This window comes from Antechinus flavipes, chromosome 3, assembly GCF_016432865.1.
Source record: "Antechinus flavipes isolate AdamAnt ecotype Samford, QLD, Australia chromosome 3, AdamAnt_v2, whole genome shotgun sequence".
Taxonomy (NCBI): domain Eukaryota; kingdom Metazoa; phylum Chordata; class Mammalia; order Dasyuromorphia; family Dasyuridae; genus Antechinus; species Antechinus flavipes.
In genome coordinates, this window is record NC_067400.1 from 583,129,340 (window position 1) to 583,143,456 (window position 14,117).

General features: G+C 48.6%; 1 protein-coding gene across 1 annotated transcript in view; it reads left to right on the forward strand.

Annotated features, from left to right (window-relative positions):
• The first annotated feature begins 1,573 nt into the window (after nucleotides 1-1,573).
• Nucleotides 1,574-14,117, forward strand: part of HSPG2 (heparan sulfate proteoglycan 2) — a 164,904-nt gene continuing 152,360 nt past the window's right edge. Inside the window, 1 exon segment of the mRNA XM_051988303.1 lies at nucleotides 1,574-1,682. Coding sequence (XP_051844263.1) covers nucleotides 1,599-1,682 — 84 coding nt within the window. The 5' untranslated portion in view covers nucleotides 1,574-1,598.

Consider the following 14,117-nt stretch of genomic DNA (forward strand, 5'->3'; position numbering starts at 1 on the left):
TACTGGACCTCACTGGGCACTCGGGCTGAGAGCCGGGCTTGGAATGCACTGGACCAAGTCACACCCAGATGGGCACTTCCCCTGGTTCACTATTCATCTTGCCTGCCCGCCAGTCTGGCCAGAGAGCCCAGCCGGAGTCTATGGAAACCTAGCAACTCTTTGTTGAAACAATGGAAAACTTCGTTTTTCTTTCCCCCCACCCCACCGTTTCATCACTCCAAAGGTTTCTCTCAAGGTTAAGGAAAAAAAAAAAAGCAAACCCCCACCCAAAAAAAAAAAAAAAAAAAAGTGTTTTCTTTCTGTCACTGAACCTGGTGCAGCCCTGGAAAATTTCAGGCGGAAAGGGGAATTTCAGCATGAGTCCAAACTGGAAAGAAGGGCTGTCTGTTTGAAGTCATACGCCTAAAAATTTCTTGGGAAATTCGCATGAACTTATGGACCAAGTGTGTTCTGTGTGTGAGTGTGTGTGTGTGAGAGAGAGAGAGAGAGATTTCTATGATTGGTGGATGTGTCTGGAATCATAAATTTGGAACCCCAAAAATCTAGAGATCATCTGGTATAATCTCATTTTTCAGAGAAGTTAAGTGATGGCAGAATCAGGGAAGACTTCCTGGAGGAGGTGGCATTTGAATTCAACAGAACTCTGATTTATGTGAATGAGTGGAGTGAACTGAGCTGTTCTTTCTCTCTAGGAGGATAGAGATAGGAACTCCTGCCTCAGACAGTTTTGCACGTCGATACAAGTTCATAGGAGCATAAGTTCTAGACCGGGAAAGAAGCCATCTGGTCTAAAGCCCTCGTTTTACAGAAGAGGGAACTGAGGCATAAAGCGTTTAAGTGAAGTGACGTCGGCCAGAAAGTAAACCATCCCAGCCGGCTCTTGGAGCCATGGGATTCCTGGGATTCCAAGTTCTTGGGGGTGGATATTGTCACAGTGTAGGAACCCCAACGTGTAAGGAGCCTTGATTCCTGTCTCTAACTTAGTGTATGAGTGGCCCGTGGGTTTGCGCCAGCGGGATGGGGAGACGGGACCTTAGAGCATTGCAAGTCCAGCCCCCTGCTTTCTCAGAGGGGGACTTAAGCGCCCCCCCCAGAAGTTCACTTGTCCAAGGTGACACAGCAGGGGATGGTCCAGTCGAACCCACAATCGGGCGCGCTTTCCTCTGGCGCTCGGAGCTTACCCTTTCCCCGGACCGGGCTGTGCTCCTGCCTTCTGGGCAGCTTTCTACAAACCCAGCCCTGATCCGGTCCCTTCCCGCAGCGGCTCGCTGGGTCGGTCCACCCTGTCCCCTTAAGGTCTCCCCGCGCCCCCGCGCCCCCGCCCCCTGGTCCCATCCCGGACTCCAGGCCGGGTTTGGCGGGGAGCCGGCCCTGGGCCGCTGCCCCGCTGGGGAGGCGGGGGGGATCGGGGGCCCAGACAAAGGGCCAAGTTGGCTGCGCGGCCCGGGCTCCAGCCGCCTGGGCCGGGCCGGAGGCGTGGCCGGGGCCGGAGGCGGGGCCGCGGCCGGTGGGAGGCGGGGGCTGGGAGTGGGGGGCAGAGAGCCGGGGCACCGCGCCGATCGCGAGCCCAGCCGAGCCGAGGCGAGCGGGCCGCAGACATGGGGCCGCGGGCTGTGCGGACCGGGCGGCGGCTACCGCCGCCGCTGTTGCTGTTGCTGCTGCTGCAGGGCCCCCTCCTCAGCGTGAGTGTGCTCCTGCCATCCCTCCCCTTCATTCCTTCCTTCCTCCCTCCTCCTCTCCTGCTTCGGCAACTTTGGAAACTTTGTGTGCCCGGAGGGCAAGTTGGCTCCCGGGGCCAGCGGGCTGGGGCTGCCCGGGGACTGGGAGGGAAGGACTGAGGAGGGCGAATCCGGGGCTCCCGCGGTTCCGGCGGCCGCGCTCCTAACTCGGCACCTTTGCCACGCGCCTCCTCCCCGGGGCAGATGTCCTCGCAGGCCCCACGAAGCCCCCCGGATCCCTGGGCCACCAGAGGGCTGGGCTGAGGGGAGAGGGCACTTGGGCTGCGGAGAGAGGGAGAGGCCGGAGCCCGCGCCCTCCAAGAACTCGGGAAACTTGGAGCGCCCGGAGAAAAGTTGGCTTCTCGGTCGATCGACCCCGGAGGCTGTGCCCCTGTCGGAGTCCATCAGGGCAGAGGGCAAGGCTGGGGGGCCCCGAGGAGAGTGCACCGCCCTCCCGCCCCAGAGGGCCAGATCCCTAGAGGGGAAGGGCGGTCCTGGGGAGCCGCTCAGGCCCGTGAATGAGAGGCCCAAGCCCCGGTCCCTGCCGTCCGGGAGATCCTAGGAATCTGGCTACGCCGGGGTGACCTGCCCATGCCACGCACGGAGCCGGTCTCAGGGGAGTGAGGAGGGGAGAACTTCGAGAGGGACTGGGCGGGGTCAGGCCCCGCGCGTGGAGCAGTGGGCGGGGTCGTCGCCTTTAGTGGGGAGAGTGGGTGGGGTCATCGTCTCGGGTGGGAGGCCTGACCGGCTACGGGGCCTCGTGGATGAAGTGGAGAGACATTAAGCATTTCCCTCCAAGTGGAACGAATAGACAGGTGGGGGGCTTTTATGAAGGGGGAGACGCAGAGATAATCCCTTCCCCGGGGTCAATCACATCACCTCTTATTGCCTCAGTTTACCCAATGATCGCCAAGGTATCAGGAAAATTGTCCTGAGGATCCCATATTCTCCTAACTTCTATTACTCAGAGACTGGGCCAGGATAACCCTCAGAATTCTTTTTTGGGGGGATAAGGTCTGTGGAAAGTCTTAAGGCTACTTTTTGGAGAGCACTGTCTAGAACTGGCTTTCCCAGACCTATCCTCATGGCATACCCTGAAGGGCGTTGGATTATAGATCTCTGTGGTCCCTTCTATCATGTGGTCCCCTTACGGTCTGTGACAACTCTGTTAAAAAGAGGAAAATAGAGATCTGGGACAGGGGGTGGGGTGGGGACTTGTCCACAGTAAGCTCTTCCATTCCTGGCCACTGCCTGCTGGGAATCTCAGCCCTGGGGAGGGCCCTGGGCAGCTACCCTCTGTGAAAGGCCCTAGAGAACAGCTGCTTTTCCAATAATGAGTATATATTTGACTCATCCAATCTGACCCTGCTCTTAACGACCTTATATCTCAGAACAAGATTTACCCCGTATAAGATCACACCACACACTAAGGGACTGATCCCAAGTAGTCACACTAGAAATGGACCTTAGAGACCAAACTGCCTCAATCCCTCATTGTATAGATGGGCAAATTGGGCAAATATAGGTCCAGAAAGATTAAAGTTAGAAAAGAAAATCCCTGTCCTGGGACGTGAAAGAAATGTTTAGGGGGGGAAATGTGTCCTGAAATCTCGGCAGATAACCAATAGCTCTAACAGATGTTTGTGTCCTGCTTGGAGGTTGCCTAGGTAATTTCCTCAAAACATTCCTTAAAGGTAGATTTCTGAGCATTCGTGAGATTATAGCCTTAATGCTGGAAGGTACCTTAGGTACTTTTTAAGCCCATCCTCCCTCGTTTTAACAGATGAGAAAACCAAGATGTGGCTTGCCCAGGTTCACACAGCTGGTTTCCGAGGCAGGAGGCAATCTGTATCTTCTTGGCTCTGTGCTTTAAACATTACACCATGCGGCCTTATCTTTGTGAAAATGATCGTACTGGCTTTGGAGTAGGAAACCCTAAAGTCTCTTTAGCCTCAGTTTCTTCATCTGTAAAATGAAGAAAAAGATGGGATGGTCTTAGAGCAGTCAAAGTAAACCCAAATAAGAAGAAATCCCTGCAGGTTGCAGATTGATCTAGAAAAGCACAATTTAACATTATCTGTGTTGCGCTGTAGTTTGATTTATTTTGTTAAACATTTTCCAGTTCCATTTTAATGCACTCATTTTAACACCTCTGGACTAGAAGAGCTGAAAGGTTCAGGTCTTTCCCCCCATCCCTCCACATAAGACCAGCTCTACTAAAACTCTGATTCCTCAACTGAGGAAGTGAACCTGGTTTCTAGAAGGTTATGGACAAGTTCTATCAAGAGAGACGATCCTAGAAAGGCAATGGGACCGTGAGTGTGGCTGTCAGTGGTGGTGGATCAGTCTAGCTGAACGTGTATAGAGAGGTTCCTTATCAGGTTGGCTCCTGCCTCCATGGATGGATCTTTAAATTACATTCTCTCTTAACCAAGCATTTTGAGAAGAACCTGCAATCTGGGTGGACCCAGGATTTTGATGGAAGATCATAGGATTTAAAGCTAAAGGGACCTTAGAGATCCATCTAGTCCAACAGATGAGGAAGCTGAGTCTTACCTTGGGAATAACTTGCCCAAAGTCACACAGATAGGAATTGGGCTTTGGGCGCAGGCTCTCTGGATGCAAACGTGCACTTTTAGCAGACCTAGTATCTTAAATTCTTCTTTCTCTGCCTGGGTAGCCTGAGAAGCTGCTGAGGGTGGGAGGATGAAAGCAGCTTCCCCAGCTCCTGGGCCCTAATTCCAGTTGCTTCTCTGGACACAGGAGCTATTGGTCCCATTCATAGGAAAATAGAAGGGAGTGTCTCTAATCCCGAAGCCTGGAAAGTAGTTGGTGGTAAGAGGCCTAGAGAGTTGGAATGAACTCCAGGGGAAGAGGGGAGGCTGGGGCGGGGTCAGTGGGCAGGGAGTTGGTGGCCCGAGGTTGGGTGGGCGGAATCTGGGGAGATGTGCCAGGCCTGTTCCAGTGAGCCGTGCATCCAGCCCTGTAGCTCTCCTGGCCAGAAGGGAGATTTTTCAAACCCAGCAGATGTTTACCTAGTGACTGATCTATCTCCCAATGACTTCATCTCCTCCCACCATTACTGGGCCTTAGTCATTCTGTAACTAGCCCCTTCCCCCGGCAGACCCCCTTATCCTGCTAGAGCTCATTGGATTGGCCAGATCCCTTTCTTCTTAATCATCTCCTCCCCCAATTCGGTTCCCTGGGCTGTAGACCTCCCTGGGTCGGAGAGCTGGGTTTGAACCAGATCTCCTCCTCTTACTAGTTGGATGACTCACCTCACTTCTCCAAGACTGTAAAATGGGAATGTGAAAATGCTCAGGCTGCCTTTTTTAATAATCCAATCTCTACCATAGACATGTGAATTACTATTATGTTGATGGAATGTCTCTGGCTGCCTCCCTACACCCCCTGTGCCTTTCATGCCCTGTGGACACCCTCTTCCCACAACACACCTACACTTAGCCCTTCTGGCTCCCCTCCAGCACCTTATTGGAATGGTTAAAAATAACTAGGTGAGGGCTGGGGGAGGAGTGAAATGTTTAGAAATGAAAGTGATGAAAAAAATGAGATGTCAATAAATTTACTCCCCCCAAAACATTAGATTTTGCATTCAAGAACCAGGGTTTGAAAGCCAAGAATTTTTGCTTCTTATTCCTTGTTTAATCTTGGTGAAGGCATTGAGCCTCAGTTTCCTAATCTGTAAATGAGGGGCTTTAGTCTCGATGGCTTCTGAAAGTCCCTTCTAGCTTGAGATTAATGGTCCTGAGTCCCTTTCAGCTTTGACATTGTATAGCCCAAGGTCCCTCCTACCTTTAAAGTCCTGGGTTCAACCAGGGTTTGAATGCCAAGAATTTTTGCCTCTTATTCCTTGTTTAGTCTTGGTTAAATCATTGAGTCTCAGTTTCCTCATCTGTAAATGAGAGGCTTCGGTCTCGATGGCATCTGAAAGTCCCTTCCAGTTGAGATTTAATGGTCCTGAGTCCCTTTCAGCTTTGACATTGTATAGCCCAAGATCCCTCCTACCTTTAAATTCCTGGGTTCAAAAGTTACTTCCTTCTCCATTATTCTGTATTCCCAGAGCTCTCCCAGCTTTGCCATTCTCTGTTCTATGATCAATCACCTTCCTCCTCTGGCTGGAAGTCCTAGCCTTTGAAATCTCTCTAGCCTCTGTACTATTATTTAGTTTCTTTTCGTTTCCCTCCCGTGAGCCTTCAGTGTGTTGAGGAACAAAAGCTTAAAGTTATATCTGGAGTGTGTGTATGAGGGAGGGATAGGAGTGGTACTTAAGGGAATTCCAAGTGGAAATGTCGAAGCAGAGGGGCTTAGTGAGAGTCCCCCAGATTTGGTCCTGAGTGGGAGTATCTAGATGTCACATGATCTCTGTGATCTTGGACAATTCCCATCGCTTTGCAGAATATCTGGGGCCTATAAAATGAGCCTGTTGGACTAAATGATCCCCAAATGTTTTTTCCAGCTTTCAGCCAGACTCACATCCCACCTGGAGTCTTTAGGTCACATCCTCTCCGCTCCAGTCACATCCTCTCCACTCCTTCCGACGACTTTTTATTACCACTATCCCCCCAACTTGACTGGGGTCTTATTTCCTCCCAGGAAGGAAAAGGGAGTGGGTGGGCTCCCTACTATGGCAAACTCTGTTCCTGAGAAGGCAGAGGAGGAGTTTTCCAAAGTGGAGGAGGGGAGCTGGTTCTCAGCCTTGGATCCTTCCTCTCTGGGAACCAAGTATTTAGGAGACAGTCATTGTTCTGGCAGTCTGAACACCTGACCAAGTCCTGACTTCAGCCTTTCTAGAATCCTAGGGTTTATGACTGAAAGGTCATTAAAAAGGTCAACCCCTTTATTTGACCAATGAGGAAACTGAAGTCCACTAAGAAGGAATAATTTGCCTTAAGGTCATCAATGTCATAGCTAGGGGAAAAAAAATAATTTCACTTTTCTGAGCCTCAGTGTCTACCTCTGTAAAGTGGGTATAATGTTGCATGTACCACCTACCTCACAGGGTTATTAGGAGACTAGAATATGATCTTTAAAAGTGCTACCTGTGAGTATCTCCTGCCTTACTCTGGTCCTTATTGTGCATCGTTTTTTCCTTTGTCACTTTTTATCTTGGTATATTCATTTCTGGATACCGAGTCACACACTGAAGGTTTAGAGTTTAGAGAAATGATTTGAATTTTTTTTTCAGCCTGTGAAAGTCCACCATGGGTCAGGTCCCTGAACCAGAAATAGAACGTTTCACAGGCTGTGAAGAGTAAGAGTAACTCAGATAGATGTGGTGGGAGTTGAGAGTGGGGAGAGAGATCCCGGTGGGCTTCTTGGAAGTGGCAGGATAAGAGTGAGAGATTGAGAGTTTGATGTGACTCACTGGGCTTTCCTTCCTGCCAAGGGGGAGCTTTCCTGAGCTTGTGGGTTTCTGGGCTGGGGTCTTGACCCCTCGATTCTTGTGGCCAGCCTGACCGGGAGATTGGTGGTAAGGAGATGTGATTGTAACATTTCCAAACATAAGGAGGGAAGTGGCTGAGATAGCCTATTTCCTGCTTTGGAGAGGGGGCCTCCTGTCTCCTTGTAGGTTGGACTGCTGGGAAGAAGTGGGCCTTCGACCTCCCTCTTCCCTCCCTGATATAGTTAGTGGTTAAACACTCCCTCTTCCATTTCGAGGAAAGACAGCTTGGTGTGGTGGAGAGTCCTGAGTTTTAAGTAAATCTGAGATTTAAGTTAAAACTCTGTCTCTCTTACCTTGGATGAATTATGGACTCAGCTTCTTCCTTGGTAAAAGGAGATTATTGAATTATTGAATCACAGAATTTGAGATTATAAAGGAACGTCAGTGACCTTCTAGGCTAATCTATCTCTAAATGGGAAGTCCATTTCTTCTAGCTCTGTCACCTCTGAACCATTGGAGCCACCATATTGTTTCTCTTCCTTTTGGATGTGGTTCAGAATATTTTCTGATTATGAGCAGTGAAATGGACTTATTGGTTTCCTAGTAAGACAACAGGAATAGGAGTCAGGGAAACTGGATTTCACCTGCCATTAAATATTAATTTTCTTGGCTGAGTCACCCTTTGGGGCCTCAGTTTTCTCATCTGTAGAGCTCCCAGATTTACAAAGTAATTAGAGAGGTATTGTAATAACAGTTGAAAAAGCATTGTCTCTACAGTCAAAAGACCTGGGTTTGAATCCTATCTCAGGCATTTATGAGACTGAGTCACTTAAGCTCTCTATGTCTCAGTTTCCTCCTCTGTAAAATGAGTAGGATGGACTAGATGATCTCTAAGGGCCTTTCCAGTCTTAGATCCAGCTTTCTCAGCTTCTTTCACAAAAGCCTTGGGTGATAAGTAATGGAAGTATTGTTTCCATTTTAGGGATGGGTATGGGGTCTAGATCTATCATTTTATTGATGTGAAGAATTTCCAGATGAAGAAACCCCTTTTACCAATGCAGGTCACGGCTTATAGATTTGGTGACTTGACCTGAGTTTCTCAGACAGAGTGTATTAAAGGCAGGCCTTGAACCCAAGTTTAGCCACTTTTCCACTCAGCCCCATTTCCTTTTTTTTTTTTTTAAGGAAAATTTCATTTATTTTTTAATGTACCGATTAGTTTTTCTCATTTTTTTAATTAAAGCTTTTTATTTACAAAACATATGCATGGGTAATTTTTCAACATTGACCCTTTCAAAAGTTTCTGTCCAAATTTTCCCCTCCCCTAGAAGGCAGATTGTCCAATACATGTTAAATATGTTAAAATATATGTTAAATCCAATATATGTATACATATTTATACAGTTATCTCTCAGCCCTATTTCCCAGAGGATATCAGGGAAATGCAGTCTAGTTCTCTCCCCAGTCTAGAGCTTTTCTCCATAGCCCCTAATCATGTGGTGCTATCTCCCTCTCAGGGATAGTAGAAGAATGGGGTTTTGCAAGCTGGGAAGGGCCACAGAAGCGTTGACTGATGGGGGTGCTTACTTATTATTTGGCCCCAGGGCCCCAGGTCCCTTAGATGCTACTTGGGCAGAACTGGCAGGAGGCAGAGAACCCATCACTTTACAGCAGGCAGAGACAGGACCATCCTCCCGCTTGTCCTTGGTGGCCCGCTCCCCTGAGCAAGGCTGGCTGTAGGTATTGGGGAGCTGCCTCCCCCCTGCCTGCCCTGGCCCGGGCTTGTTCTCTGCCTGTGCCCGAACAAGTTGGGATCGGAGCTCCCTGTGCAAGGACGGGCCCCTCGGGGGAGGAGGTTTAGAAGGAGGGACAAGGAGGCTGGGCTCGGGGTTGGGAAGCTGGAAAGGGGCAGTGTGTGGGGTTGAGGGAAGAGCCCTCTGGCTGAGAGTCACACAGCTGGCTTTTCATTCTAGCCTTTCCAGCTGTTGGGTGTGACTTGGAGAAGGTCATCAATCTGAGTCTTGGTTTCTTCATCTGGAAATGAAGGGCTTAGCCTAGGTGGCTATAGGAACGTGGATGTAGGCGTGGAGACCCTTAAGTCTGAAGCCAGAGAGGATGAGTTGTTCCGTCTCACCCAAATAAGAACCAGGAGAGCTGCATTTGAACCCAGATCATAGCTAGAAGTGACCTTAAAGATCATGGAGATCATTCATTTTACAGATGAGAAAACTGAGGCACAGAGAGCTTAAGGAATTGGTCACATCACCTTAATAAATGTCCAAGTAGGATTTGAAATCTAGGTCCTCTGATTTCAAAGCCAATGTTCTTTTCACTCTACACATTCTCCCTTTCTGGCTTCCTCCCAGGTCTGACATTCTGTTTTCTACAATCTCACCTAGCTCTAAATCCTCCGATTTTAGAGATAATCTCAGTCCTTTCAGTTTGTAAAAGAGGAAATGAAGTTTGAAGTGCCTTTGGCTGGACGGCATGATAGCGAGTCTCCTGTGTGCCGGGCCAGTGGTGTTTCTACTGTTCTTGGTTGCCTGAGGGTGAGCCCCCATCGGTGGGGTCACAGGAGGTGAGCGGCTATAGTCATTAGCTATTCCTAGAGACTGGTGGAAAGGGTCCAATAAGATGGGGATTGGAAGGGAGAGAAGCGTCAGGAGGCCCTGACAGAGATGTCTAAAGCTCCAACCCCATGGCATTCATTCATTCATTTGTTCATTCAATCAGTAAATATTGATTAAGCTCCAACTAAGTGCCAGGCTCTAGTCCAACCCAAATCAAAAAAAGGAAGGCTGATTTTCCCAGGTCTGACTCCTCTGAACCAATGGAGCCACCATATTGTTCCTCTTTGTTTTTAATGTGGCGCAGTGTTGTATTCTGGGTATAAGTCAGGAAGTGACCTGGTCTTTGTTGATTAAGAGAATGGGGTAAAAATGGAACACATTCCTATACTTAAGGAGGTTATCGTCTCTCTGGGAGAAAATGTATGGCCACAGATAAGGAAATGCAAAGATCATTCTGGGGGAAGCACATCAGCAGCTAGGAAGAAAGGCCTCCTGTAGCAACTGGCCCTTGGGCTTTGAAGGGAACTAGAGAATCAGAGCAGAGGTGAGGAGGGAGGGAGATCCGGGCCTAAGGGACGGCCTATGAAAAGGCACATTGACAAGATATAATGCCATGGATGTGGTACAGCAGATAGAAATAGGAAACATGTATGCAGTATAGCACGTAGGGCCCTTTGGCCAGAATGTGAGTGCCTGGAAGAGAGCAACGTGGAAAGGTAGTTTGGAGCCAGCCTGGGAAGGGCTTTGTACAGCCAACAGGAGGGCGTGGGATTTTAGCTTAAAGCAGTGGCTCGGCTCTGAACAGAGTGGGACATGGTCAGGTCTGCCCTTTGGGAACAGCCGAGTAGAGCACAAATTGGAGAAATGGGAGACACTGGATGGAAGAAGACCATTTGGGAGGCCATTGGTTATAGTAGACCAGGTGAGACATGATAAGGGCCTCAGCCTGGGGTGAAAACCTGGTGAGTGGAGAGAAAGGGATGAGCCTAAAAATCTGGTGAAGGTTGAATTGACCATCGTGTGGAAGAAGGATTGTGGTTAGGGATGAAGAGAAGGGAAAGATTATGAATTCTGTTTTGGACAAAGCAGGTACTTAGTTAATACGGATTCAATTAAGTTGAAAAGGAATTGTCTAATAACACTATCTTACTTATCTGTAGCCCTGGGACCCATTTTCCAGATGAGGAAAATGAGTTTTAAATGGCAGAGGACCAAGACAACTCATGACTTCCTTAGTCCTTTGGAAGGATAACCTTCCCATCTGTTATTTCACATGTCCTCCCAACATTTCATTTCTACTCCTGTTTCTTTTTCCAATATTTCTTTTTTTTTCCTTATTATAGACTTGATATTAACAGATATGAACATTTACTTTTACAAAGAACAGAAAGAGAGGATTGTATTTGACATCATGAATCTCTGTTCTGTGTCCAGCTTGGGTTGGATTTTTTTTTTTTTAGCATATATTAAATTTAACACAGTAGATTCAACACTGCCTTGTTTGTCTGTGTCCCTTTCTGAACTTGAGTTTCCTCTCTTCTGTGTATATTTTTCATTGACACCCCCTTCTTCTTCTTCTTCTTCTTTTTTTTTTTTTACTACGCACAAGGTTCTGTAGTTATTGCCAAGTCTACAAAGGTGAAAAATTATCTCTGCTCTCACAGCATGATATAAGACACATCCCACAGAAAGGAGTGATGCAAAAGATAGCGTAATGGGGAACGTCAACATTTGCTAAGAAAATGTAGAGAGAGAATTCTTTCAGCCGAGAAAATCAAGGAAGGCTTCATGGGGGAGACACACCAGGGGTGATGCAAAAGATAGCGTAATGGGGAGCACCAACATTTGCTAAGAAAATGTGGAAAGAGAATTCTTTCAGTTGAGGAATCAAGGAAGGCTTCATGGGGGAGACATCCCAGAGCTTGACCTTGAAGGAAGGGATGAAGGATGACCTCAGGAGAAGAGGAAAGTATGTTTGGGCACTGGGAAAAGAGACAGCTCAGCCTGGGCAAATGCTTGGAGGTGGTAGAAGGCAGGAGGAATGGCCAATAGTCCAATTTGGTTGGAACAAGACTATGGGAAGCAAGAGTGGAGTGGTAAGGCTAGGGAGGAAGGTAGGAGCCTTATTGCATGGATCCTTTGTTGCTCAGCTGTTTATGAAAAACATTCTAGGGGCAGTAGAGGGTCCTGGAGCTTGCAGATGTGGGGGGGGGGGGATGAGTGGGTGTGTGAATCAGGGTTAAGTGACTTGCCTAGGACCACACAGCTGCTAAGCTTCTGAAGTTGGATGAACTTCCTAACTCTAGGGCCTGTGCTCTATCCACCACCTAGCTGCCCCCTAGAAAGTTTTTGAGATAGGGCCTTTAGCTGCCTCAGAGTCATGGGGTCTGACTGTGGTTTCTGGATCCTACGGTCACTTGGATTTTAGGCTGAAAAAAACAAAACACTGGGAGAATGGAAGGAATTTCTAGAGCCAGGATTCTCCCTTCCCAGCCTAGCTCTGAGCTGTGAAAACTGCCGGGCAAAAAGTCAAATAATAACTCCTATCTCTAGGGCCCTTTAAAGCTTAACAAAGGATTCCTCCCCACCTCCCCAGGAAGGAGGTCGTGGAAGTACCGCTGTCGCCATTTTGCAGACTTACAAACTGAGATTCGGAGAGATGAATTTCCTCACCCGGGATCACACTTGGTAAACTCTTCACACTGGAGCTGACGCTCAGCTCTCCCGAACTCAGACAGAGCTGGTGCGTTTGCCTGTTCTTGTTTCTTGGGATAGGCTCAGGGCCACCCTGACCTCTTCCTCCTTTCTCTCATCGCCCTCGGGAGCAGAGATATGGGGGAGAGGGGGCTGGATTGGCGAGCGTAGTGGGTGGAAAGGGGTCAAAGCCATTTGCCGAGGGGCCATCCCAGGAATGCGCCGGGCAGCGGGCCGGCGAGCCGCAGGCCTCGTCCCTTTGGCCCTGACGCCATCTCTCTGGCTCTTGTCCCCCACTCTCATCCCCCCGAGGGGCACCCGCCTTGGAGCTGGGATCTTCTGGGGCCAGAGTGGAGCTGACAGAAACCCAGAAATATGTGTGGAACTCACAGGGCTGGGATCGGAGCTGCCGGCTCAACCTTTGTCAATAGCCGTGTTGAGAGGGGAGCAGGGAGCGGCCCATGGGCTGCTGGGGGCGGGATCCATAAAAGCAGTGGAAACAAGGAGATTCTTTCAGCTCCAAGCACGCCGGGCTTTTCAAGTCCCTCGGCCCCCGGCATCCCACTCCCGTTCCCCCACTCTTGACCGCCCGTCCAATGAAGAGCCTCTTCAGGAGTTCTAGGGCCGGGCCCTGGTAACTTCCTGTGGGGGGGGCAGTGGAATGTGGGGGAGAGCAGTCCAGGCTAGGAGACTGAGGTTCTGGGTCCTGGTCTCAGTGCTGCTCCCTTTTCTCATTAACCACATCACCTTGCCCTGCTTATCCTCCGCCACTGTGCCTCAGCCACCAAATAAGAGGGTTAGACCAAATGATTTCATACACATTCAACGTCCTAAATCAATAAAAGATTCAGCTCTGATATTTGGTGTTCTAAATTATTATTATTTTTACTGAGGCAGTTGGGATTAAATGACTTGCCCAAGGTCGCACAGCCAGGAAGTGTAACCTGAGGCTAGATTTGAACTGAGGTTCTCCTGATTTCAGGGCTGTCGCTCTCTCCACTGTACCACCCAGCTGCCCCTTGGTGTTCTAAATTCTAAGGCCCCTTTCAGTTCTACCATCCTGTGTTCTAAGGCAGCATTGACTTAGAAAGCCATAAATTATCTACGTTCTACTGTATTTCTATTTTGTTAAATATTACCCAATTACATTTTAATTTGGCTTGGGCCACTTGGGAGTGTTATGGACCTCACTTTATTCTAAGTCTCCTTTCAATCTGAACATTGTCTGTTCTAAAGGCCCTTCCAACTCTGAAGTTTGATGTCCAAAGATCCCTGCCAAATCTGATGATGTATGTCTTAAGACCCCTGCCCACTCACGTTCTGTGAGAACATGAGACTTTTAGCTCTTCATGATATCAGAGGAAAAACCAGTGAGGTCATTCTCAGGGACCCTCATTCTAAGGCAAGTGGGGCATAGCCTTAACTAAGGTTGGGTAGTAGGGGATTTGACTCAGGGCAACAAAATTTGACCACAGTGTAGCATGTACAGCTCTTCTCCGGTAACATTCGGTAATGAAACAAATGAACTTGAGTAGCTGCTGTTAATAACATCTATCCGTTGAGCCACTAGAGTAATTAATTACCCACTTCCACTCAACTGGATTGGGTCTCTATTACTTTTTGTATTAATTGCAATATTTATATTATTATATTCAATAGTTTTTCTTTTATTTGCATTGGTTTGAGGTACAAAGTTGATAGGAGGGTATGGGGTTCTCTTACATATCGAGG